Genomic DNA, 25,290 nt, shown 5'->3' with positions numbered 1-25,290 from the left:
GAGTGGAGGGGATGCACTACAATCAGTGGTAAAAAAAACAGAAGTGAACATAGAAGAAGTCGCTGCTTATTGAAAAACACAATGACACATAACGGCTCAATATGTAATGATGAGGGCTGAAAGGGGACCAAGATGCAGACATGCAGGAGGTAAGTCCACATGGAATAAATAGCTTTGATAAAAGAATAAAGAGAACAGAAAGATTAAATAAGGGAAAGTAAGAAAATAAGGCAGAAAGAAACAAATCCAGAAACCATGACCCGAGTAAAAAAAGTATTACAGCTGTCTGCAAACACAATTTCATGTTTGTAAAGCTGTCGTTTAGAGGATATTCACTCAAAGTTTGTCTCAACTTTATTGATCCTTCTGGGAAATTCAGCCTCCAGCAGCTTATACGTTACAATAGGAAAGAGTCAGCACACTGAGGGTAAAAATAAATAAAAAATATAGAACAAAAATGAGATAAAATATACACTCTTAGAAAATATAGAAGTAATAGTGGATAATTGACCCTGTATTTAGTGAAATTGGTTGGCAGATTATTGCACACCACTGATGTGATGCATGAAAGCTACATTAATACAAACCCTGCCTCTAACTTTGAATTTAATCATTGATTACTTCAAAACAAAGCACTTCCCAGGGGCTGAGATACTGCAGTTCATCACTGTGAGATGACCCAAAATCAGTAAAACTAATTCAGGCTTGTTCTTACAAACACAATGAAGACCCACACACTTGTATTTTTGCACATTTTTAGAATCAACATCATAATCCTTCAGAGCTTTGCTTTGATTTTACACGAGTTTAGAGCCCTGGATCAGTGCTAAACGCATACATCTGTGCACAGTAACGGTACTTGATGGAATAGACTTTACTGTATTTGCACACCAGGGTACATATAACACATGCACTGAAATGCAAGTTTGACTTATTTCATTATGAGAAGAGAAAAAAAAGGATGTTTTATTGCAGTCAAAACATACAGAAGTAGATTGATCATAATTAAATTCGTAAATTAGAGTCATAGATTTTGGAATTGCTACTTTTTGTCCAACTTTGATCTTTAATATGTTGTTATTTTTCCAAATATTTGCTTTATATCCAAAGAAAGAAAGTTGCTGCTGGGAAAGACAACATGACCTGCACAGGAACTGCCAAGAAATATCATCTCTGCAACACCAAAGTGAGTCTCAGACTTCCACTTATTGCCTCATCATTCTATTCCCCCTCTTCACTAAAACAAACTCCCTCCTTCTGACTGACTGACAGCAGAGGATGGCGGTTGTACTGAGCAGCATCCAGGCATGACCGTGTGTAGCTGCGTGAAAGAAAACAATGAAATAGTGTAAATTAGACCAATGGTATGTGCTGTCTGTGATAAACAGGAATGTCCAGCCACAGGGAGGAGCTTCAGAGAGGAGCAGTGCTGGTCCTTTAACTCCCAGCTTTACAATGGGAGGAACTACCAGTGGAAACCTCTCTATCCTGGTAATAACACCATTAAATTCCCTAATAACCAGGCCAGGGGTGATTAAACAGGCTTTAACTGTCGAGTCCCATGTGGTTAGAAGCAGAAATCCTTACTTTGTCACCGTTAGTTTACAAAAGACAGCGACGTTGGCCCATTTTCTCCTTCTCGTCTTCAGATGACTACGTTCATATCTCCAGCAACCCCTGTGACCTCCACTGCACCACGACAGACGGCCAGAGACAGCTCATGGTGATGGCACGAGACGGCACTTCCTGCAAGTACAGCAGCTACCGCGGCGTCTGTGTGGACGGTACATGTGAGGTGAGTCCAGCATCTCACTGCAGCCCGATTCAAATGAATGGGTCAGGTCTCTAAGCTCTGCAGAGGCCTGAGGACGGTACATGTGTGACCAAGTGACATTAACTGCACAGACCCAGAATAAACTGGAACCAGAGACTGCTATACAAAGAATATAAATTTTATTAATATATTTTTTGATAAAATACTAACCTCTAGAGCAGGGGTCGGGAACCTTTTTGACTAAGAGAGCCATGAAAGCAAAAAATTTTGGAAATTTATTTCAATGAGAGCCATATAATATATTTTAAAAGTGAATTCAACTAAATGTCAGTATAATAAGCCTCTGGATTTATTAGCATATTATATTAGCATATCATTTATTAGCATACTCGCCATCTGTGAATGGTTTTCCGTTCCTCACTATTGCTAAAGATCCAGCAAAGCTAGCAGAATTATAGCCACCTTGCCGGGTTGCTGCTGGCTGCTTGTACCCTGCTCAGTAGCTCTCGGCTCGCTTTCTTTCTGCTGCCTCCTGCCGGGTATTTTGATGCAAAGGTAGCATGGCGCGTGTCGAAGTGCCGCTTTACATTCGACCGTTTCATCGATGTAATTTTGTCTTTGCAAATTAGACACACCGCAGAATTTGCTCTCTCCACAAAGGCGAATTCTTCAGTCCATTCGGCCTGAAATGTACGATACTCATCTTTTTTTCTTTTCGCCATCTTCTCCGTGGAAGGGTTAGCTTTGAGCTAATGGCCGAGCAGACTGATTCAAAAGGGGGCGTTTACCTGTTTTACGCTGCAACGTAGTCCAGTATCATCCAATTAAAATAATGGACAATTGCTCCTGCAGCCCTGAACAGGACATGAGCAGAGAAAAATCGATGGATTAAAACAAGTGAGAATATTTTCTTTTATCTGCGAGCCAGATGCAATCATCAAAAGAGCCACATCTGGCTCGCGAGCCATAGGTTCCCGACCCCTGCTCTAGAGTGAGTAAATTATAAAATACAAAAACATACAATCAAACCAAACATGAGATGGTTAAAAAGAAAACAACCCTGGGACTACACTGCACGATCGGGGGGGGGGGAGGCTTCTGAAGTTATGCACAGCAAGACAAAACATCACAAACACATGACAATTTATGACTGAAATACCACTACACTCAATTTACCTATTCACTGCAATCTTAAAGTGACAAACCACACAATAAAGCACACATGCAAACGGCCGCACTGCCCCCCCCCCCCCCCTTAAAGATGGCAGAAAACTCCAAAAAAATAACCTGCCCAAATGATAAATTAAAAACAAACTCAAATAAACCTGGAAAAACAGTGGTTGGCTTTTTTAGACACATCTCCATTGAAAACCTCACACTGGAACATAAGCCTTCGTTCCAGTTGGGCATGCAGGTGACTGGGGGCAACATTCAGAGATAATCATGTTAGTTTTGTTGTAGAAAGAATAAAATCTATTTTAAAATATCTCAGCACTGCTTAAGCCTTCTTGGCTGATGTCTTTAAACAACCATTCAATAGATCAGTCCCCTCCCAACACAGAACGCCTACAAACAATTCATACCACAAATAAACAGCCAAATGGTTATTCTCTAGTGATCAAGTAATATTAAAATCATGCTTTCAAACATCTAAAAAGTAGAGCCTACCAACTCAGCTTCAAACAAAGGCCTCAGCTCAGCTGCTCCCAGGTGTTTCAGTGCAGGAAGAAAGGCCCAAATGAGCCTTCCAGCCCCTTTTATTAACTCCACCCCATTTGCCTGCTCTAAGTTCCTCCCTTCCACACATGTATGGTACATGTGAGGTGAGTCCAGCATCTCAATGCACCCCGATTCAAATGAATGGGTCAGGTCTCTAAGCTCTGCAGAGGGCTGAATACGATAGATGTTCGGTTCAGTCACACCTGGAGGTAAAATTGAGTAATTTGCTTTCAGAGACATATAGTAATGACAAAAATCATCAAAAAGGAGAAGGGAACAGACATAAAACTGTTGTAAACTCTGCTGTTAACATCTGATACATTTTGACATTTTTGTTCACCATTTCTTTTGGTGAGGCGATAACTGAGCTTTAGTTTACAATAAATATAAAAGATGGACACAAAACGCCTCTGATGCAACAAAAAAAAAGGAGACCATGAGAATTCATTCCAAAATATTCCCCAAATTTAGACCAATGTTTCCCAACCCTGCTCCTCAAGGCACACCGCCCTGCATGTTTTCTATGTTTCCCTGATTGAAATGAATGGGTCAGGTCTCTAAGAAGGGTGAGGACGACCCATTCATTAGAATCAGGTGTGCTGGAGCAGGGAAACGTGGGTTTTTTGTTTGTTTTTCAACTGATTTGCACAGATTATTGGTCCCATTAAAGGATGAAAATGTTTTCTTACATTACAGTCTGGTATTTTAACAGGAACGTGCACACTTTTGCACCCACTGTATATAAACGCACAACATGGAGATAGCAAACATGAAAGATAGAATAAAATATATATGAGTTTGTCAGCAATGCAAGACTTTGTTGATTTATGCCACATCAAATATTTTTGGACCAGCTTCAAATAAAAAGAATGACACTTTCACCTGCTTTGCTGCCCAGCCAATCGGATGTGATGGGGTGCTGTTCTCCTCCAACACCCTGGATAAGTGTGGCGTTTGCCAGGGAGACGGCAGCAGCTGCAGCAGAGTCACCGGAAACTTCCGCCGTGGGGCCACGACTCTGGGTAAGCCTCCGTGTTCAGTCATCCCTCAAATATTCACAGCCAGTCTTACAAACCCATCTCCAAAAAGTTGGGATGTTGTGTGAACAAAAAAAGAAATTACATGCTGACATTTGATTAGGAGCAGTTTTCATCACTTTGCAATGCACAGGTAACTGCTACATAAGACCAGTTATCCTTCAGTAACTGACACACTGCCTGCTCCAATTGTAAAAGCCAACAGAATATCACTTAAACTACGTGGAACATGGTCTGTGGAAGGAGGTCATCAAGCCTGGAACTCATGTTAGAGTCCAACTTTAATATTTTCTTGACATCCTTTGTTCTACTTCTCCTTGATTACACATTAAAGCACTTGATTAACGTTCAGCCAACATCATGGTTTGGCGTTAAAATTCATTATAAAATACATTTCTATTCCAGAAAGCTTTGCCATTGCAAAGTGAAATGCAGCTGTTAGCAAAGTTAGCAGCGTAGCAGAACCTGCGTGTCCAAAAATGATGCTTTAGGGCCGCCGTGCACATAGGAAACTCATGCAGCGGGCTCCTGAACAGGGGTCAGCATCACACACCTGGATCAATTAGCTACTGCTGTTACATGCAGAGTATGGTTTGGCATCAGCTTGCTAAGATGAACAAAGCTTTCCCTAAAAGCGGTCAGTCATCTGGACGTATCAGCCTTCACAGACAGGTAAGCTGCTCATGCTAATGCACCCAAATGCTGTGGGCTGATAAGAAATGGAAAGGATTCTCTTTAGCCCAAAAAACAGAATCTCAGGCTCTGATTGGTCAGACAACAGGACCGTTTTTACTTTACTTTTAATGCAGCAGCCCTTCTGGACCCTTTTTAAATGTGATTTTTCTTTACATGCTGGAGCTTTAACTTTGTGTTCAGACACAACAGTTTTCACAGGTGTTCCTGAGCCCGTGTTGTGATTTCACTACAGAGTTATGTCTGTCTTTAAAGGCTTTAAAGTGCTGCCTCAATAGTGTGTACAGAGGTATTGTACACTTTTACCCCACTTACTTGTTTTCTGTGGGATACTCTGCTCTGCAGGCAGTTTCTTTCTTCATCTAATTGAATAGTTTTACATGTAACACGGTGGCAGTTTTAGCCTTTGTTACGTTCTTTGTTATTTTTGATAAAACATCGGATTGAAACTATTTGAAAATCATTGCATTTTGTTTTTAGTTACATTTAACATTTCCTCAGCTATCTTTTAAACAGTGTCAGCATAAAAAGATCAAGTGAAACACTGAAAATAAAAAACAATTGTTTCGCTTAAGTTAATAATTTAACACAGAAATACAAGATTTTCATGTAAAATAAGAGGGAAGATGTGACTATTTCTTCGATTTCCTGTTTTAAAGGTTATTCTTTCATCACCCAAATCCCTGAAGGCTCCTGGGACATCCAGATCATAGAGAGGAAGAAATCTGCTGATGTTCTCGGTAGGATTTCCCTCCTCCTCACGCACATTTTCTCTGATGTACTCTGAAAGCAAACCTTTAAAGTTTTTCTTTTGTCCCAGCTGTGACCGACCAGGCAGGCAACTTTTTCTTCAACGGCGCCTACAAGGTGGACAGTCCCCAGAACTTCCACGCAGCGGGCACTGTTTTCAAGTACCGCCGGCCCATGGATGTGTACGAGACCGGAATTGAGTACATAGTTGCCAAAGGCCCGATTGATCAGGCAATAAATATCCTGGTAAATATTCATTGATTGTGCTAAATATTTGCTGAAAGGTTACAGTAAAGATGCTTTAACGGAGACATATTCTGATCTTTTTGCACCAACTGATTTCCTGAGGTGTGTGTGACATTTCTGTGATTAAAGTACAACAGTTCCCCTCTCAGCCATGAATTTACATTCATGTTTATAGCAGCCGGGACACAGATTACACTCCCCTGTATGGCAGAACACACAGTGGCCGGTCTGAGAGCTCACTCTACCACACGGGTCAAACCAAACTCTGACTACCAAACACCAAACTGATAGAAAAACACTGAAGTTTGCTCTCAAACGGTCAGTTTTGTCCTTTGTCATGTGCCGATCTGGCTCAACACAGCTAGCATTTCCTCCTTCACATATTGGCTCCACAAACCCTGTTTTGTTTGAGTTTTTAGGGGCTGACATTAAGAATCCCTGTTCATGTGTGCAAGGTTTGCAAATTCTTTCTTTTTTTTATGCAATGGCAGGTTTCAGTGCCGTGCTTCTATGTGTCTGTTGACTGAATTTGATCTGACTGAACGGTCAGCAGCTGGCTGAACACAGTTCATTGTTGGATCACTGCGTCACGTTCAGGGTGTGCCTGATATATCGAGCAGCATTTGCAACATAAGGGAAATGTAGTAAGGTTTAATCAACCCTGATTGATCTGGGTTTTATGATATTCCCCCAGTAAAATCTTCATTTGTTTTATAGAATTGTGGACTGGTTGAACATTAGAAGCTCATTTCTTTCCTCAGTTAGTAAAGATAGTAAAGCTAAAAACACACCTTACTACCAATTTCCACTTTATACATCACATGCATGGGGGTTCAAATGGTATGAATCTGAGTTCCTGCCACCCATTTCCATCATACATGCAAGATAATGTCTATGAACCTGTATTTCTTCACTTGAGTAAATAAGATGAATTAATACTGGTACTTTTATCAGATTTTTTTCCTTCCATCTGTTTTACAAAAGCGAATGTACTTCTAGAGGTTTGTGAGAAATGGAAGGCGGGTGAAGAATAAGATAGATAAACAGAAACCAGGTGTGGGGCAAACAAACACAGGAAGCAAAACCAACTGAAGCCACTTTAAAACAAAACAGGAAGTAAAGTTAACTAAGATACAAAACATCCCAAAATTTAACCCAATGAACCAAAATAAACGCCATAAAAGAACGACTCAACACCATAGATCACGATAAAGTCCCTAAAGCTGCTTCAGCTGAGTTTTTCCATTCTTAAAATCCTTTTCTGGATCCTGACCCGAGTCCCTTTCCTTTCATCTCTCATAATCCCAGGTGTGGAACCAGAACGGTCGAACACCCTACATCACCTACGAATACACAGTCCTCCGAGACTCCCTGCCTCCTGTTCCACCCCCACCCGTCTACACAGGAGCAGACACCTCAGCTGGGGAGGCATCTGTGGAAGTGGGTGGCCTGCTGGCCCCTAACAGCAGCAGTTATGGTCAGGAGGCCCCTGGGGGCCAGTTGGGAACCGATGATGCTGATGGGCAGAAGGGCCAAGAGACCAACGAAGTGTATGAAGAGACAGCAGCCATCGACTGTGACCAGGACGGAGCAGCTGCCCCAAAATTCACAGGTGAGGACGGCACACATTCCCCCACATGCAAACATACTGAAACCTCATATGAGTGATAACAAACATGTGAAATACAGTACAACAAGTGATGAATGGCCCGTAAAAATGCAACATCAGCTCACATACAGACGGTTGTTAATTGAAGGGCTGTGAAAACAGGAACGTTTTGAGTTTAGTTCTGAAGTGTGTGAGATGGCCCCCTGGAGCTCTGTATTATTCATGGGACCGACACATAAAGAGGATCAGCAGGAGATGAAAAATTCAGAGTTTCCGTCTCATGAAAATGGCTGCATCTCAAACATGAGCCGTAATGGCCTTCGTGTGAGCTCTCCTGAGGCCATTATACCGCTGCTGTGGGTGGTGAGCTGAGACAGAGAGGTGACTGAAAGACTCGCCGTGCACTTTCTGCACAGGCTAACCTCAGCGACTGGAGCTCACTGAAACGGGTTGAACTCCCATCACACTCTCACTCTCTTTCTGTTTTTATTCCTCACCTTTTGACTGTGTTTTAAAATGATCTACGTCATGAAAATGTGTATAAACATTACAGTGAGATATTCTCTAAATGAAGCAGCAGAAATCCTGCTAACTGATGATAATGTTGTGACTCTGTTGTGACTCTGATAGATCATATATGTTCAGATCAGATTTACAAAAATGGGATGATTTTAAAAAAGTTGTCATATTGTATCGGATTATACTGGGAAAGGTATTTCATACTGTGTGAACATGTAAAAAATACTGTGCAAAAGTCTTGATCCAGTCCGCATTTCTTCACATTTTGATTCCAAGCAGCCAGACTTTCTTGTAATCTTTTAAAGTGGTCTTGAGTAATAGTTCTTCAGGCTTTCTGAAGGTCTTTTAAAGTTTTTCTTTGGATATTGGCTGCTTTTTCGGTCCGGTCCTGGTTTGTTTAGTTTCTTTAAGTCACTCAACAACCAACCTCGACCTATCAATCATATAGTATAAAAAAGGCTCCAAACTCAAGGGATGAACCAGTGTTGTGTCGACACATAACAGACAACTTAGCAAAGAAGCCATTTTAAATTGGATCTTTAGGCACTTTGTTACCAGCAGCCTGTCACAAAGACACATCATTTGTTCCCATTTCTTTAGTTGCATCTATGAAAAACAGCAAAGAAAACACAGTTTGACAGACAGAAAATAGGATTTCTGCAGCAACAAGGTGATTCCCAAAGAGCTATTAGCTGAAAACTTGGCATATCTCAGCATGGTGTGCAGTGTGTCCTTAAAACATTTGAGGAAACTGGACAAGTGGAGGACAAAAGAAGAAGTGTCAGGCCTAAAAAACTATCTACAGCAGATGAACAGGATCTGAAAGTGATGTCCTTAAGAAAGAGGAAAAAATCCAGCTGTGACCTGACAGGACCTGAGAGATGCATCTGGACCTTCAGCTGATCCATCTACTGTTGGCCCAAGCCTCATCAGAAATGGTCTCCATGGAAGGGTGGCTGTCAAGAAGCCGTTCTTAAGGAAGGGAAACAGGGAGAAAAGGCTGAGCTCAACATCCAAAGAAGAGCTTTGGGATGTCCTTCAAGAAGCCTGGAGAACTATTCCTGAAGACTCCTTAAAGAAATGACAGAAAGCTGGTCTCAGAGGGTTCAGGCTGTGTTGGAGAATAAAGGAGCTCAGACAAAATACTGACTTTCAAGCTCCTAAGAACTGTACATTAGGTCTTATATACTGTATTTACATTTATTTTTGCATGTTTCAATAAGTCACAACACATATTTCCTTTTCCCAGGCAATATATAAAGAACTGAGGGGTGGCTTAAGACTTTTACCCAGTATTGTGCATCACATTGTCTCTCCAAGCAAAGCTCACATCCTTCATTTTCATCCTTCAAGGAAACAGCAGCCATACTGGCAGCACTGCCAAACCCGCCCCTGATGGTGGACCCCTGGATGCCGGAGCAGATTCCACAAACCTTATATGGAGGGTGCTGCTGGAGGGTCGACTCAGCCCGGACGAGCTGCTCATCAACATATCCACCAATCAGCTCTTAACAGAGGGAGACAGTTTGTTCTCCTCAGAGGTGGGCCTGAGCAGCCTGGAGAGAGGGGGACCGTTTGATCTAAATGACACGATGGAATTCACTCTGGGCTACAAACGCAACGACAGCGGCGATCACACCAACCAGAACAGAACTGTGCAGAGCGGTGGAAGGACTTCCAACCGCTCCAACAGAACCAGGTATCAGTCAGAACTCACTTCTGAGGGGGGGCCAGGTAGCAGCTGTTTGTAGCAGGGGCCGCATGCCGCAGGCTGAAGGTTTCTGATGCAGTCAGGCCAAGTTTGAGCCAGTGGTATGAGTCCAGTCTTTCCTTTCCCGTTTTCCTGTCCCACCATTTAAAATAAATCCCACTAATGCCTAAAAAAGCTTTAGAAAAAAGAAATAAGGAAAATCGTGGACTTAAAATCTAGACTGAGTTATTTCATGGTAAAAGAAAAAAAACAGCTCTTTGCTTTGGGAAATATGCTGCAGGCTAAGAAGAAGCTCCCTGGAAAGTGTCCTGGAATAAGTTAGAGCAGGCTTTAAGGTTATCAAGTGGAAATGCAAGTAATGTATGAAAGAGTCAAACAAGGAGGATGACAAATAGAAAGATCAGTCATTCTGTTTAAAGAATAACGGCCAGTGAAAGATGCCGGCAGTCCGGTCACATGCAGAGTTAAGACAGGAAAAAGACAGACAGTTAAGCAGGTAAACCCACAGATGTCCAGACGGGCTGAGGGATATGCAGGCAGCAAAGCCCTTAGAGAAGTTTATATATCAGCAGTAAAGCAGGCAGACGGGTAGATAAACAGTACAGACAGTAAATCAGTGAGGTTAGACAAGCAGTTAGCAGATGGATTTATCGGGTGGGCAGACATGAAGGAAGATACAGTCAGAAAGGCGGTCAGGCAGATACTGTAAATGCTGCAGGGCAGACAGGTAGAATTGGCAGGTTTTGCATTCATCATATTTATAATTCATGTTGGCTTCAGCCAGCAACTATAAAACATCCAATGATACGCCCTTTCCTTTAAGAGACAGAAAGGAGAGGAAAGGAGGAGAGCAGAGGAGCTCTGAGGGAAGGAGGGGGAATACAGTCACACTTAAAAACAAATAATTCAAAGTTTTTGCAAGAAAAGTGAGAAAAATCATGGAAAAAGCGACAGAGTGTTGTCAGACTATGGTCACCTCTGGGGAATAAATAATGTGTGGGAATCAGACTGGCTGACATGGAGGGATGCCGGTGAGGTATAACTCAAAAAGAACTGCAATTTTCAAATAAATGTCTGGCAGAGGGAACTACCGATGTTATGACAAGAATGTGCACATGACTTTTATGTGATGTGATGAAAAAACAAAGTGTGTCTGCTGGATTGCAGGCTGTGAATCAGCTGTCACATGGAGGATGTCTGGGAGGCTGTCTGTGTGTGTGTTTCAGGCTCTGTTTACTACTAAGTATCCTTAAATGTCCTTAGAAGAGTAAGCCTCAATAAAATGCATCTTTGGAAGATGTCTCTGCTGCCTTGAAAGATATTTATGTCCACAGGTTTTGGGTTCTCAGCAACACTCAGCATCTGCACTGACAGTTTACATGTTTGCTCCATGCACTCTGCAGCCAAATGAAAAAGACACTTCACCCTCTTTCAAGTCAGAGGTTTAATATCTAAAAATGTAAGAAAATAATTTATCTCACAAGGTCTTAAGACTGTGTCATTGTTTATTTAATAAAAACTAAGCCAAAATGCTGAATCAGTGTGTGAAAAAGTGCCACTCTTACTGCTTCCATAGGAACTGAGAGGGTAAGGAGCAGCCAGGTGCTGCTAATCAATGAACTCAATTATTGATCATCAGCAGCAAAAAGCAGCAGTTTGCTGCTCTGCAGCATTCAGGTGTGTTTTAACACGATGCCAAGGAGGAAAGACATCAGCAATGATCTCAGAGAAGCAGCTGTTGCTGCCCATCAGTCTGGGAAGGGTTATAAGGCCATTTCCAAACTATCTGGAGTCCATCATTCTACACAGAGAAAGATTATTCACAAGTGGAAAACATTCAGGACAGCTGTCAATCTTCCCAGGAGTGGACGTCCCAGCAAGTTCACCCCAAGGTGAAGAAGCCCAGAGCTACATCTCAGACTCTACAGGCCTCAGTTAGCATGCTAAAGGTTAAAGTTCACCCCAAGGTGAAGAAGCCCAGAGCTACATCTCAGACTCTCCAGGCCTCAGTTAGCATGCTAAAGGTTAAAGGTCACCCCAAGGTGAAGAAGCCCAGAGCTACATCTCAGACTCTACAGGCCTCAGTTAGCAGGTTAAAGGTTAAAGGTCATGACAGCACAGTTAGAAAAAGACTGAACAAGGATGGCTTGTTTGGAAGGGCTGCAGGAGAAAGCCTCTTCTCTCTAAAAAGAACATGGCAGCACAGCTTAGGTTTGCAAAGCTGCATCTGAACAAAGCTCAAGACTTCTGGAACAATGTCCTTTGGACAGACCAGAGCAAAGTGGAGATGTTTGGTCATAATGCACAGCAGCTACTTATTGGGTTTCCATGTTTGTTTGTGTGTGACAGAGGGAATCAAAGGCTTTACCAGAAGAACCTGAAGCTGAGTGCTGCTGACATGTACCGCTGGAAACTTTCCTCTCAGGAGCCCTGCAGCATGACCTGCTCTATAGGTACATGCAAAACACTCGTGCACACAAACAAGATACATGGCTGATTAGCAGTAGATTAATTAATTAATAGTTGATTTATGAGGTTTCAAATTTTTGTCAGACCACCATCATCACTATCACCTGAACAAAGTAGTTGAGGCCAAAGGCTCCAACAGACCTTCCTCACAACACAGTTTTAACTGTAATCTGTATGCAATGACAGTAACATTTACTATTAGTTTCAGCAACATTTGGACAATGGTCAATAAAAGTGCACCTTTTACCATGTATGTGCACTCATAAATGCTAAAACAACCTATATTTATCTTAGAAAATACTATTCTAGTGGTTGTAAGAGCAACTACATGTACATTGCAAAAATGGTGTCCACAAATTTAATGGTTGCATCGTAAAAAGAATGTATTTTACTCCGAACCTTTCTCACCCAAACCAGGCACTTTTGATTTATTTTTAACACTAACAAAGTTCCCTGAACTAAACCAGAAGGTAACAATATTTGCTGTAACATGTTGCATTTGCATGTAATTAATGCAACCAGCTAAATGATGTCAATGAGGGTGAACATGACACATAACCACATGCAACCACTCCACCTTGGTCTTCATGAGGATTTTGCGGTTTGTTGAAGGAGAGTCTTGAAAACGAAATGTGCGCTGATCTTTCCTGTAGCTAACAGGGGCTTCACAGGGCACCATTATCAGTCGTGAACAAATGACCTATATGATCATTTCATTGGAGGACTTGTTGGACCAAATGGTGAGACTGGTGTTACGAGAGGAATCTATATGAGATTCTTGAAGATAGAACTTCTGTTCTTCCACCATTGTTCTTCAGTTCTTCCACCATTGTGGAACCAAAACTTAGAAGTTTGGACTGAGACTACCTTGTGCGTAGGGATTACAGTACCAGGCAATGTTCCCGGGAGAAAACATTAGCCTGGATGAATGATTTTGTCCAGAATGACTCGGTCTGCAGACCCAGAACTCTTTCTGTCGGCTGCATCAGTAACTTTAATTTCCTTCAAGTAGTCATTGAGAGGAGTCAGATGAGGTGGCATCTGATTAGGATGCCCCCTGGACGCCTCCCTGGGGAGGTGTTCTGGGCCCGTCCCACTGGGAGGAGAACCCGGGGAAGACCCAGGACACGTTGGAGAGACTATGTGTCTCTGCTGGCCTGGGAACGCCTCGGGGTCCCCGGAAGAGCTGGAGGAAGTGGCCGGGACCTCTGCTCAAGCTGCTGCCCCCGTGACCCGACCTCGGATAAGCGGCAGATGATGGATGGATAGTCATGATTAAGAAGATGTGTCCTTTTGGTTGATTCAACACTGGATGCACCACCACACTCTGGACCATCTGTAGGTCATTCTGTGTGAATACTGGGGGACCTACCCGAAGGAGCATTGCAGTAGTCGAGGTGGTGAGAGATAACCATGATCTGTATAAAGAGTCGGGGGGCAAACAAGGTCAGATATAGCCTTATTTTTCTTTTAATGTTAAATGCAGAGCGGCGAGACCAGGAGAAAGATAATGTTTGGTCTGAAAAGGATAACGTAACATCAGTCAGGGCATCCAGATTTTGCACAACCTTAGTTGGGGAGACAGTCGTAGATCGTTCTTGTTCACTGATGAGCTCCAATCGTGGAACTTTTTCCAGATAGTTTCCATTGACACCTTCCAAAGTGATTCTATGAAAGAAATAATCCTGTTCACTGGTTGGTGGAAGCTAGTTAAAGTGTTTTAGAATAAACAGCCTTGCATGAGTAAAAAGTTTAAAGAACAAAAGTTTTAATTCTGGCTGCTGCCATTTGAATATTTTTATGAGTTCGTGTCTTCTTGTTTGTGCCTGTTTTGGCCCATTTGGGAATAAGTGCTTTGATCATTTTTCAATAACTCTTGTGAAACACATTTAATTTTTTATAAAAATGTGCATTATAAATAAGTTAGCCTTGGCTTTCCCTCTTGTTTTAAATCTTAGGAGTGTCAAAGTCCTTTGTGACATGTGTTCGTTATGATGGCGTCGAGGTCCATGATATGTACTGCGATGCTCTGACCAGACCAGAACCGGTTCATGACTTCTGCATTGGGAGGGATTGCCAGCCCAGGTACAATCCACTGATTTCAGTAACCTACTCGATTCAGTAATCTACACCGAACCTTGATCTGATGAGATGGGATGAATGTGGTCTTCCAGATGGGAGGCAAGCAGCTGGAGCGAGTGCTCCAGGACCTGTGGGGAGGGTTTCCAGTTTCGACAAGTTCGCTGCTGGAAGATGCTCTCGCCGGGCCTGGACAGCTCGGTCTACAGTGACCTCTGCACTATGGCCGACCTGGAGAGACCTGTGGAGAGACGAGCCTGCAAGAGCCCCGCCTGCGGCCCACAGTGGGAGGTGGCAGAGTGGACAGAGGTATGACTCACCATGCTAACAGAAACAACTTCTTTTTCTTCTCCTTATCATTCAAAATAATCGGCAGATTTGGGGTTTTAGCAGCTGTCCAGCTGTAGACACGGCTGGATGGTTCAGAAACACACCAGTTACAAAAAAAAAAAGCTTTCATGTCACTTCAGCCATTAGGGCTGGTAAAAAAAATACTTCAAGAGTGTACTGAGCTCTTCTCTCCATGCATAGGTTGTCTTTAGGCAGTCATTTCTTCAGATGGAATTAGTTATTCCCAATGCATTTTGGAGGCAATCTTTCCCAAAACATGTCTCAAAACAGATGGAGTCTATATTTACCATCAAAGAAAATACGACCTCTAGTGGCTGTGAGAGCAATTGATTATGAAGGGTCAAAATGCCGTCCATGATGGCCATTTAACTCAATCTCACGTCTAAAAAAGGCCCATCTTTTAGCTCCTCCAGCCAAACCCCCCCCCAGCCCAAATCCTTTATGCAGACCTTGAGGTTGACACCTGCTCTGATGAGGAAATGCTTCCCTCACGCTGTGTGTCGGGACAGTAATTTACAAGATAGAATAAAAAGTCATTTACAAATATATACGGTTTCAGGTGGAGGACTTGTTGTCCTGAAGCCAGATGAATGCAAACACACAAAGGAAGAAAGTGTTCACATCTCACAAATTCTTTAAACCATGCAGACACATGTTCTCGAACAAGGTTAAACCAGATTTTACAATAATAATAATTTATAAAAAGATATAATCGCAATTCATAAATCTACAGTGATATAGTAAATATAGGCACTTGTTCCTGTGCATCCAGAAGGAAGAAGAACACCTTGTGTCATATAGCGATTTTGTTTCTTATCATTAGATCTTATATCTTTATACTTATATCATATACTTTTACTGAACTGCTATAAATAACCGCAGCCATGCATAGTGTCAGGCTGAAGGATGGCAAGGTCACAGTAGTGTTTGAAGGACACAAATGCAGGTTAATATGCAGGAGGATATATAAAAGAAGCTTTTATTAAACTAAACTAAAAGGCCTGCAGTGGCAGGTAATGCAAAAAGATGAAATATAAAAAGCAGACAGACAAACACAGACTTGACTCACAATGATTACAAAAAGAGTAACAAACTGCTGCTGCAGGTGAGTAAATGAGAAGCAGAGAACAGGTGGAGAAATTGCAATTTGGAGGCAAAAGAAGACAACTGAGGACATCTAGTGTATGAAACTGTCAGCCGCTGGCCATGAACCACAAAGTCCTCAACTAAAAAAGAACAGAACTCAACACATACAACCCAGACATGCTGCTCTGGTGTTGCTGGACGACTTCACTAAGGTTGTTCTGACTTTCTGGCACCAGATGGTGGTTGTCTCATGCACTGGTTTCACGTGGCCGCTGCTCATGAGCTGAGGGGAGCGAGATTTTATCCCTTCTGTTGTTTTTCACTTTGATTCATCAGTTTTTGCTCTGGTTGTGACTGCAGATAAAACTTAAATAAGAAATGTCTAATTTGCACTTGATAAAATTACATTTTCGCTTTGCTTTCACTGTCCTGTTAAGCTGTTAAAGTGATTAAATATGCATCATGTATCTTTGACAGACTCTCTATACAATCCCTTAATCAATACTGAACAAATGAAGTGGAAAAACACTTATAAATGTAATGATACATCTGTTACCTGGCGTAGTTTTGGTAAATCTGTCTCAAGAAATATATCAGAGGAGGTTAATAGCAACTAAACCACTGGCAACAATAGATATGACATTCTTTAATATGTATTTTAGATTCTCATTTGTTTTCTTGTCTTTTTTGAGTTAATTTTTAAATGAATAAAAGCTCAACCTCACTGATCTGGACGCTGTTTTGGTGATGTTGGAGGTAAATGTGCCTCTTCTCCATCCAGTGTCCTGCTAAATGTGGCCGAAAAGCTCAGGTGAACCGTGATGTCCGCTGTTCTGATCAGACTAGACCATGTGACCCCATGACCAAACCGCCGAACATCAAAAACTGCACCGGACCACCCTGCGAACGCCACTGGACTGTGTCTGAGTGGGGGCCTGTAAGTGTCTTTACATAGCAAACCTGCCACTGCATGCTTTTTGACGGTATTATCCTCAGTGTTGGCTCAGGCTCTGGCTGCTCTCATGCAACAACAATCAGTTGAGTGTTGATTTTCTGATCTGTGTTGCAGGGGATTTCTTTCAAATGTATTATATCTTGTATGCACCTGCCCCACACTTTCATTTTATGTTCAGTTTAAATAAAAGTGAGGCCACCTGTAAGCTTTATTTGCGAATTATCTGGTTTGAAAACTTAGAGCTCAATGGAGTTGACAAGAAGATTAAAAAATACCCAGAAAATAAACATTAACATGGAGCTAAAATAGTCAATAGATAAGAAGAACACCACTATTTTAGTGTGACTCAGGGAGACTGCAGACCAGAGTCCCATCAGGAATACAGTCTAATATCAGAAAACACCTTAAAACCATTGCAAAAGAAGATTGGTCCAAAGTCCCAGCAGAAACAAGTAAAACCTTTCATCAGTATAAAGAATTGACTGATGGATGTGATGCAGATCACGGTTTTACCACTTATTGCTGAGAAAGGGTACAGATAATTGTAAAGTCATTGTTCAAAATATGACACAAAAAGTACATGAATAAGAATTATCGACTGTATTCTTATCTACTGGATAAAACTGAGTAATTTTAGGCTTAACTGTATGCAAACGATGTGGAAAAACATTTTCTTTTCAACAGAAATGGTAAAGCAATGCAATCAATAAAAAAACACATCTGTAGATCCGGTAACCAGCGTTCCCAAGACTCAACATGTAAAGCAGCTTCCTCTTTAACAGGATGTGGATCAACTTATGACTTCCTTATTGACAGTAGTGATGGCAACAAGATGTCTGAGTCTGAGTCATGAATCACTGTGACCTCTGACCCCTGTTTGTTGCAGTGCTCAGGCTCGTGCGGCCAGGGGAAGATGGACCGTCACGTGTTCTGTAAGGCTCCAGAGGGCCGGGTGGTTCCTGAGAACCAGTGCTCCGCGGAGAACAAGCCGCTGGCCATCCACCCCTGTGGGGAGAGGGACTGTGCTCCACACTGGCTGAGCCAAGACTGGGAGAGGGTGAGAACACGCCACAGGGAGGAAATCAGGACATTTAGGAATCATATAATGTCAGGGACAATGGAGAATGCAAAGCTGAGGTCATGCGTTGGTGAGAGTGTCTGTTCTGTTCCCTGAATTCTCACTTCAGGATAGTGCTTCTACTCTCAAACTGTTGGATCAGCCTCGAGAATTATATCTCAGTCCATTTCTACTCCTGACTGCTAATTGCTTAAGATGCACACCGTAAGTTCAGATGAAAACACATCATTATCATCTAAATATAGGGACCTATAAAACCTGCTGCAGATGGCTTTGTGAAATAAACGCCCTGCTGAGTGTTATTTGGAAATATTATAATTGAGAACATGCCACAGGGAGGAAATCAGGACATTTGCATGACCATTGATTCATTTATGAGAAATGCATGTGGAAGAAATCATATATTGTCATGGACAATAGAGACTGCAAAGTGTGTCTGTTCTGTTCCCTGAATTCTCACTTCAGGATAGTGCTTCTACTCTCAAACTGTTGGATCAGCCTCGAGAATTATATCTCAGTCCATTTCTACTCCTGATTGCTAATTGCTTATCATCTAAATATAGTGACTTTGTAAAATAAACGCCCTGCTGAGTGTTATTTGGAAATATTATAATTTCTTTACTTTTACAAACTGTGCAGAAAAGGAGTCTTATTATGTGGGAATCAGATGTCAGCATGATACCAGCTTATTGATTAGCAGACTTAGCACTCACAGGTGCAGTAAGGTCCACCATCTTTCCCCTTTACCTTTCTCCTTTATTCTCTCTCCACTTGAACTGGTCATTTTGAGCCAAAAAATTAAAAAAATTAAAAATCCAACAACCGAAGTTGCCAGATTGCATGACGTACGTTCATATTCTACACAGAGCTGCACACTTTCAAGAGATTCAGTCAATTAAGAGATTCAAAAACTCACTTTGGTCATCTTAAAGGGAATTAAGAGAAGTACCATCTAAATATCAGCTGTTTTTTTCTTTTTATCTCTAGTGCAACACGACATGCGGCCGAGGAGTGAAGCGGAGGGTTGTCCTATGTGTTGGCATCAGTGGAGGAAAGTTCCAGATGTTTGATGAAGACGTGTGTGGAGGCGGCGAAAAGCCTGAAGAGGAGAATACCTGCTTTGAAAGACCGTGCTTCAAATGGTACACCACCCCCTGGTCTGAGGTGAGGTCAACACAACACGGTGCAGACGAAAGGTGATGAATGCGATGGGAAGAGCTTATGGAAAAGCCACTGTGGGGCGATGGCGAGTGAAATCTTCACTTTTAAACAAACCAGAACCGCAGCTGAGTCAGAAAATGATAAATTATAAACTTAACGAGGCAACAAAAGACCAACTAAAACAACCAGAAAGGGAGTTAAGCACGAAGGAACCAGATAACAGGGATGATAGATGATGGGACCTGATGAGTAATGATTGCAGCTGTTTAAATGCAGAGATGGAGTTAAAACAAAATACCAACTAAGAACACAGAGACAGAGAACTGAGAAAGAATTAAAGCATAGAAAAGTATTTACTGTATCTGCCTGTGACAACATCCTCCTGCTCAGCAGCTGTGTTTCTGCCTCGGTGTGTCCTCAGTGCACAAAGACGTGTGGTGTGGGTGTGAGGATGAGGGATGTGAAGTGTTACCAGGGCAGGGAGCTGGTTCGAGGCTGTGACCCTCTCACCAAACCTGTGGCCAAACAGACCTGCACCCTGCAGCCCTGCCCCACTGAGCCTCCAGGTAACGGCACAGCAAACCTGGTGTTTTCTGCCAGAAGCTTTCACTTAAACTGTTAATTGGAGGGTTTCCTTCTGGAATATTTGTCAGTGTGAGGTGTGTCAGTCCAGCAGTTATACCAAAAACAGGTAAATCAAACCATCTTTTGTTTGTTTCTCTTTGGAATAATGATTTCAGAACGTGTCCATAAAGGAAACAACGCTGTTCAAGAGTTTTAAGTCATTTTTTTACATTTTGCTTCCAAGCAGCCAGACTTTCTTGTCATCTTAGTTCTCCAGGCTTTCTGATGGTCTTTCAAAGTTTCTCTTTGGAAATTCAAGCATGATACAAGGATTTCTGCAGCAACAAGGTGATTCCCAAAGAGCTATTAGCTGAAAACTTGGCATATCTCAGCATGGTGTGCAGTGTGTCCTTAAAACATTTGAGGAAACTGGACAAGTGGAGGACAAAAGAAGAAGTGTCAGGCCTAAAAAACTATCTACAGCAGATGAACAGGATCTGAAAGTGATGTTCTTAAGAAAGAGGAAAAAATCCAGCTGTGACCTGACAGGACCTGAGAGATGCATCTGGACCTTCAGCTGATCCATCTACTGTTGGCCCAAGCCTCATCAGAAATGGTCTCCATGGAAGGGTGGCTGTCAAGAAGCCGTTCTTAAGGAAGGGAAACAGGGAGAAAAGGCTGAGCTGTGCCAAATGACACAAGAAGTGGACTGAAAATCAGTGGCAACAGGTCTTATGGAGGGATGAATCCTCCCCAGAGCCCGGACCTCAACATTATTGAAGCAGTGTGGGATCATCTGACAGAGAACGGAACAAAAGGCAGCCCACATCCAAAGAAGAGCTTTGGGATGTCCTTCAAGAAGCCTGGAGAACTATTCCTGAAGACTCCTTAAAGAAATGACAGAAAGCTCGTCTCAGAGGGTTCAGGCTGTGATGGAGGATAAAGGAGCTCAGACCAGATATTCACTTTAAGGCTCCTTAGATATATTTGAATAAATTGCTCCTCCAATTTCTAATTTTCCAGGCAGCATATAATGAAAATAGAGGATTTTGCACAGAAAAATAAAGATAAAAATGCTTCTCCTCAGTGATGGACTTTGATTCTGCTCCTGTTCCAGATGAGAGCTGTCAGGATCGACCCTCCACCAACTGCCTGCTGGCCCTAAAGGTAAACCTGTGCAGCCACTGGTACTACAGCAAGGCCTGCTGCCACTCCTGCCGCGCTGTCCGACCCCCAGCCTCCTAGTCCAGGACGCCACAGCAGTCTCTAACACCAGCATGAGGAAACACGTGGGTACTTTTACTGGTGCAGCAGGTACTGTGAATTAAGAGAGAAGTAAATGTCAGTCGACCTGTTCATAAGAAGCAGAGCTTCCTCCGATAATTTGTATTCATGTGGGCTCATTGGTGAGTTAAATGCTCTGAACAGATCTGTTTCAAATATAATGGAATGTGTCTCTGAAGAGAGTTAATATTCCACCTCACCACCATTTTTCTTATTATATCTTAACTGTAAACCCTGTCGTATCATCTGTTATTGATTATTTATCAGTCAAGTGTATGTGTTCTGCTTGAAGATGGTCCTCTAACAACATGCGGAGCTGGAGACGAAGTGGAGCTGCCTGTCGTGGTCTTACAGCTCCCGTCATGTTCAACGCTGCATTGAAAAGATCTATTAAATTATTTCTCAACTGATTATACTGCATGACTAGAATATTTAAAACAGATACTGTTTATGAAACATTATTTAATTGTGTTTTAGTGTTAGTGTTCGGCATGGCCCAACAGCACGGAAGAAACAGAAGTATATTTCCATTCCACCCCCTGCTGTTTGGCGCCATGCCGGCACGCCTGCAGGATATTGGAGCATATTTATTAGTCATAGCACATTTTCATTAATCATGACGGTCCTGTCACCAGCCGATGGTTGCTCATCGGGTCAACTGATGCCAGTTTTGGTCTGTGTGCGTGACGCAGGAGGAAAGAGTTGATGGGAACACAGACAGAAAGATTCCTGACACTTGAAGTATGGCTGAAATGCATTCAGATGTGTACATGTATGTCTCATTTTAAACTGTTGTGTACTGTGTTTTTATATAACTGATACCTCTTTGTACAAAACTGAAGTATGGAGATTGTGTTCTGTTGATAGTAAACTGAAAACCCAAAGGTACTGACTTGTATTTCAATTAAATTACAGTTCAAATGAACAGATTTGTTTTGTCTTTTTTTAAATTCATGTACAGCAAACGTATTTGAACTATCACACATTTTTGGATACAACATCCAAGGGATTAGTCTCAGCTGTAATTTAAGCAGGTTTACATAAGTATAGCGTCAACTGTAAAGGACAGAGTCAACAAATCCAGAGCTTTGCAAAAAGCCCTGAGTCAGCCCTAATTTCAGCTCAAAATGCATAAATGGGTTTATTCACATAAAGGCTAACGAGTCATTTAAATACCGGAGAACAAACCGCGGTCATGTGACTGATGTGTTTAAATCTGCTGAAACAAGATTTGATCAATTAATCGAGCGGTTGTTTTCAGCTTTGGCTCCATGTTGGCTGCTTTTTACATACTTTATTCACATTATTTTCCAGCAAAACTTTGCAAAGTCTCAACAGAAAAATTAAATGAACATTTATGTCCATTTTTTTCTCTGAAAACATCAGATGGATCCTCCATCTTCGGAGGAAATGATTCCAGTAGAACAATGAATAACTTAATTATGCTGTCTTACATTATTGTGTTTTTAGGGTAAAATCTTTACTGTAAATACAGTAAGACAACAAAACGGACTTTGTTCAGTTTTGAGCAGCTTTAAAGTGAATATCTGGTCTTTATTCTCCAACACAGCCTGAACCCTCTGAGACGAGCTTTCTGTCATTTCTTTAAGGAGTCTTCAGGAATAGTTCTCCAGGCTTCTTGAAGGACATCCCAAAGCTCTTCTTTGGATGTGGGCTGCCTTTTGTTCCGTTCTCTGTCAGATGATCCCACACTGCTTCAATAATGTTGAGGTCCGGGCTCTGGGGAGGATTCATCCCTCCATAAGACCTGTTGCCACTGATTTTCAGTCCACTTCTCGAGTCTTGCCTCAAAACGTTTGGATGATGATTAACTTGAACATCTGACAAAATACAGAACTATCAAAAAAATCTACTGAGCTGGAAGGATTCAGAAAATATTTCACCAATAGATTAAAGGTTAGATTAAACTGTCTTTCTGAGACTTTTTTCCAAGCAGCTTTTACAGTGTTCATGTGGCGTCTCTGTAAGTATTTTAGCTCAACATAATCACAAAGAAATGCATTTTAACCTGAAACCATATTCGTTTTTCCTCACCCAACCCGATCATGGTTTAAGTTTTATCCTAATCATCCAAACGCTGACACTAGGCTACAGCTTTTAGCATAAAGTCATGCTCTTTGCTGACCGTATCCAAACAGTAGACCCTGTAGTTTCGGTGCTTAAACCTATCCAGAGAGCGAAAATAAGAGGTCTAAGGCTGGTGCTTCTTGGATTAATCATGATGACATGTTGACAGGCCATGTCACACTTTCAGTTGTTTCAGTTCACTCATATTCTTTGTATTTCAGGGTATAGAAAAAGAACCTATACAACTATTTAGATTAGAGGATTTATTGTTTTTTCCTTATATCATATGCACACATTTATAGATATTCAAAGTGGCATCACCTCTGTCTGCACGGCTTAGGTTTGCAAAGTTTAATCTGAACAGACCACAAGACTTCTGGAACAATGTCCTTTGGACACCAAGGTGGAGACGTTTGGTCATGAGCAGCAAGTTTGGAGAAACCAGCATATCAGCAGAAAATTACACGAAGGCTGGTCGATCGTACAGCATCACCCGAATGGCTTCACCAGAAAATAATCAGCCTTCAGAAATCACATGCATTGAATCACTGAAAACCTCAGAAAAGCCCTTTAAAACACAATCCATCTCTTCAGAGCAGCATTCTGCAAATAAACAATGAATCCATGAATCTAAACACTCAAACATGTCACCCCCGAGCTCTCAAACGTCTGAATCATATCAAGAAAAAGCAAATCAATGCTGACAAGTGAGCACAAATGCAGGTGAACCGGACACTGAGGGTAATGACTCCATGAAAATGTGAATCTTTGCATCAAAACAAAAGAGTAAAACATTTCAAACTGAATTTAGAGAGAAATTATTACATTTTTGCAAGTAGATTTCTTTTAGTTTGATGATAATCATTTAAAATCAGGGATGTCTTAAATATATTGAATATCACTGATTAAATTATTTTCTTCTGCAGTTCCAGGCTAAGCTGCTGTTATATTAAATTAAACAAACAACCTCTCTTAATTCTGAGGTTTCCAGATCTTATCAGGCCTTAAAATGAGGTAAATATAACCTCAGATGAACAACAACACACAACATGTTACACTGTGCCATTATTTAATCAACAAAAAATAAGAAATTGTAGAGAGTCAGTGTCACTAAAAATAGGTTCCACCCTTACTGCTTCTACAGGAATTAACAGGGTAAGTAGCAGCTAGGAGCTGCTAATCAATGCTCTGATTAATTGATCATCAGTAAGGGGGAGCAGCTCTAAGTTTTGTGAGTTTGCTGCTCTACAGCATTCAGGTGTGTGTTAACACGATGCCAAGGAGGAAAGACATCAGCAATGATCTCAGAGAAGCAGCTGCTGCTGCCCATCAGTCTGGGAAGGGTTATAAGGCCATTTCCAAACTATCTGGAGTCCATCATTCTACAGAGAGAAAGATTATTCACAAGTGGAAAACATTCAGGACAGCTGTCAATCTTCCCAGGAGTGGACGTCCCAGCAAGGTCACCCCAAGGTGAAAAAGCCCAGAGCTACATCTCAGACTCTACAGGCCTCAGTTAGCATGTTAAAGGTTAAAGGTCATGACAGCACAGTTAGAAAAAGACTGAACAAGGATGGCTTGTTTGGAAGGGCTGCAGGAGAAAGCCTCTTCTCTCTAAAAAGAACATGGCAGCACAGCTTAGGTTTGCAAAGCTGCATCTGAACAAAGCCCAAGACTTCTGGAACAATGTCCTTTGGACAGACCAGAGCAAAGTGGAGATGTTTGGTCCTAATGCACAGCAGCACGTTTGGAGGAAACCAAACACAGCATATCAGCACAAACACCTCATACCAGCTGTCAAGCACGGTGGTGGAGGGCTGATGATCTGGGCTGGTTCTGCAGCCACAGGACCTGGGCACCTTGCAGTCATTGAGTCCACCATGAACTCCTCTGGATACCAAAGTATTCTAGAGTCAGATGTGAGGCCATCTGTCCCACAGCTAAAGCTGGGCTGAAACTGGCTCATCAACAGGACAAAGATCCCAAACACAGCAGCAGATCTACAGCAGAATGTGTGAAAAAGAGAAGAATCAAGGTGTTGCAATGGTCCAGTCAGAGTCCAGACCTCAGCCTGACTGAGATGCTGTGGTGGGACCTTAAGAGGAAATTATTGGGTT

The 25,290-nt window shown here is 41.9% G+C and overlaps 1 protein-coding gene across 1 annotated transcript in view; it reads left to right on the top strand.

Annotated features, from left to right (window-relative positions):
• adamtsl2 (ADAMTS-like 2) overlaps positions 1 to 22,010 on the top strand; it is a 35,193-nt gene extending 13,183 nt beyond the window's left edge. Inside the window, exons 4-19 of the mRNA XM_072387243.1 lie at positions 1,111 to 1,186; positions 1,389 to 1,491; positions 1,650 to 1,795; positions 4,392 to 4,515; positions 5,883 to 5,963; positions 6,044 to 6,219; positions 7,528 to 7,831; positions 9,701 to 10,046; positions 12,408 to 12,511; positions 14,486 to 14,612; positions 14,702 to 14,915; positions 16,825 to 16,980; positions 17,885 to 18,055; positions 19,064 to 19,240; positions 19,659 to 19,803; positions 20,919 to 22,010. Of these exons, the coding sequence (XP_072243344.1) occupies positions 1,111 to 1,186; positions 1,389 to 1,491; positions 1,650 to 1,795; positions 4,392 to 4,515; positions 5,883 to 5,963; positions 6,044 to 6,219; positions 7,528 to 7,831; positions 9,701 to 10,046; positions 12,408 to 12,511; positions 14,486 to 14,612; positions 14,702 to 14,915; positions 16,825 to 16,980; positions 17,885 to 18,055; positions 19,064 to 19,240; positions 19,659 to 19,803; positions 20,919 to 21,046 (2,578 nt within the window). The 3' untranslated portion in view covers positions 21,047 to 22,010. The remainder of the gene's footprint in view (positions 1 to 1,110; positions 1,187 to 1,388; positions 1,492 to 1,649; positions 1,796 to 4,391; positions 4,516 to 5,882; positions 5,964 to 6,043; positions 6,220 to 7,527; positions 7,832 to 9,700; positions 10,047 to 12,407; positions 12,512 to 14,485; positions 14,613 to 14,701; positions 14,916 to 16,824; positions 16,981 to 17,884; positions 18,056 to 19,063; positions 19,241 to 19,658; positions 19,804 to 20,918) is intronic.
• Positions 22,011 to 25,290: the final 3,280 nt, after the last annotated feature.

Source organism: Leuresthes tenuis, unplaced genomic scaffold, assembly GCF_036924035.1.
Source record: "Leuresthes tenuis unplaced genomic scaffold, fLeuTen1.0.hap1 SCAF_6, whole genome shotgun sequence".
NCBI classification, from domain to species: Eukaryota; Metazoa; Chordata; class Actinopteri; order Atheriniformes; family Atherinopsidae; genus Leuresthes; species Leuresthes tenuis.
Note: the sequence above shows the minus strand (reverse complement) of the source record. Positions and strands in the feature narration are given on the sequence as shown.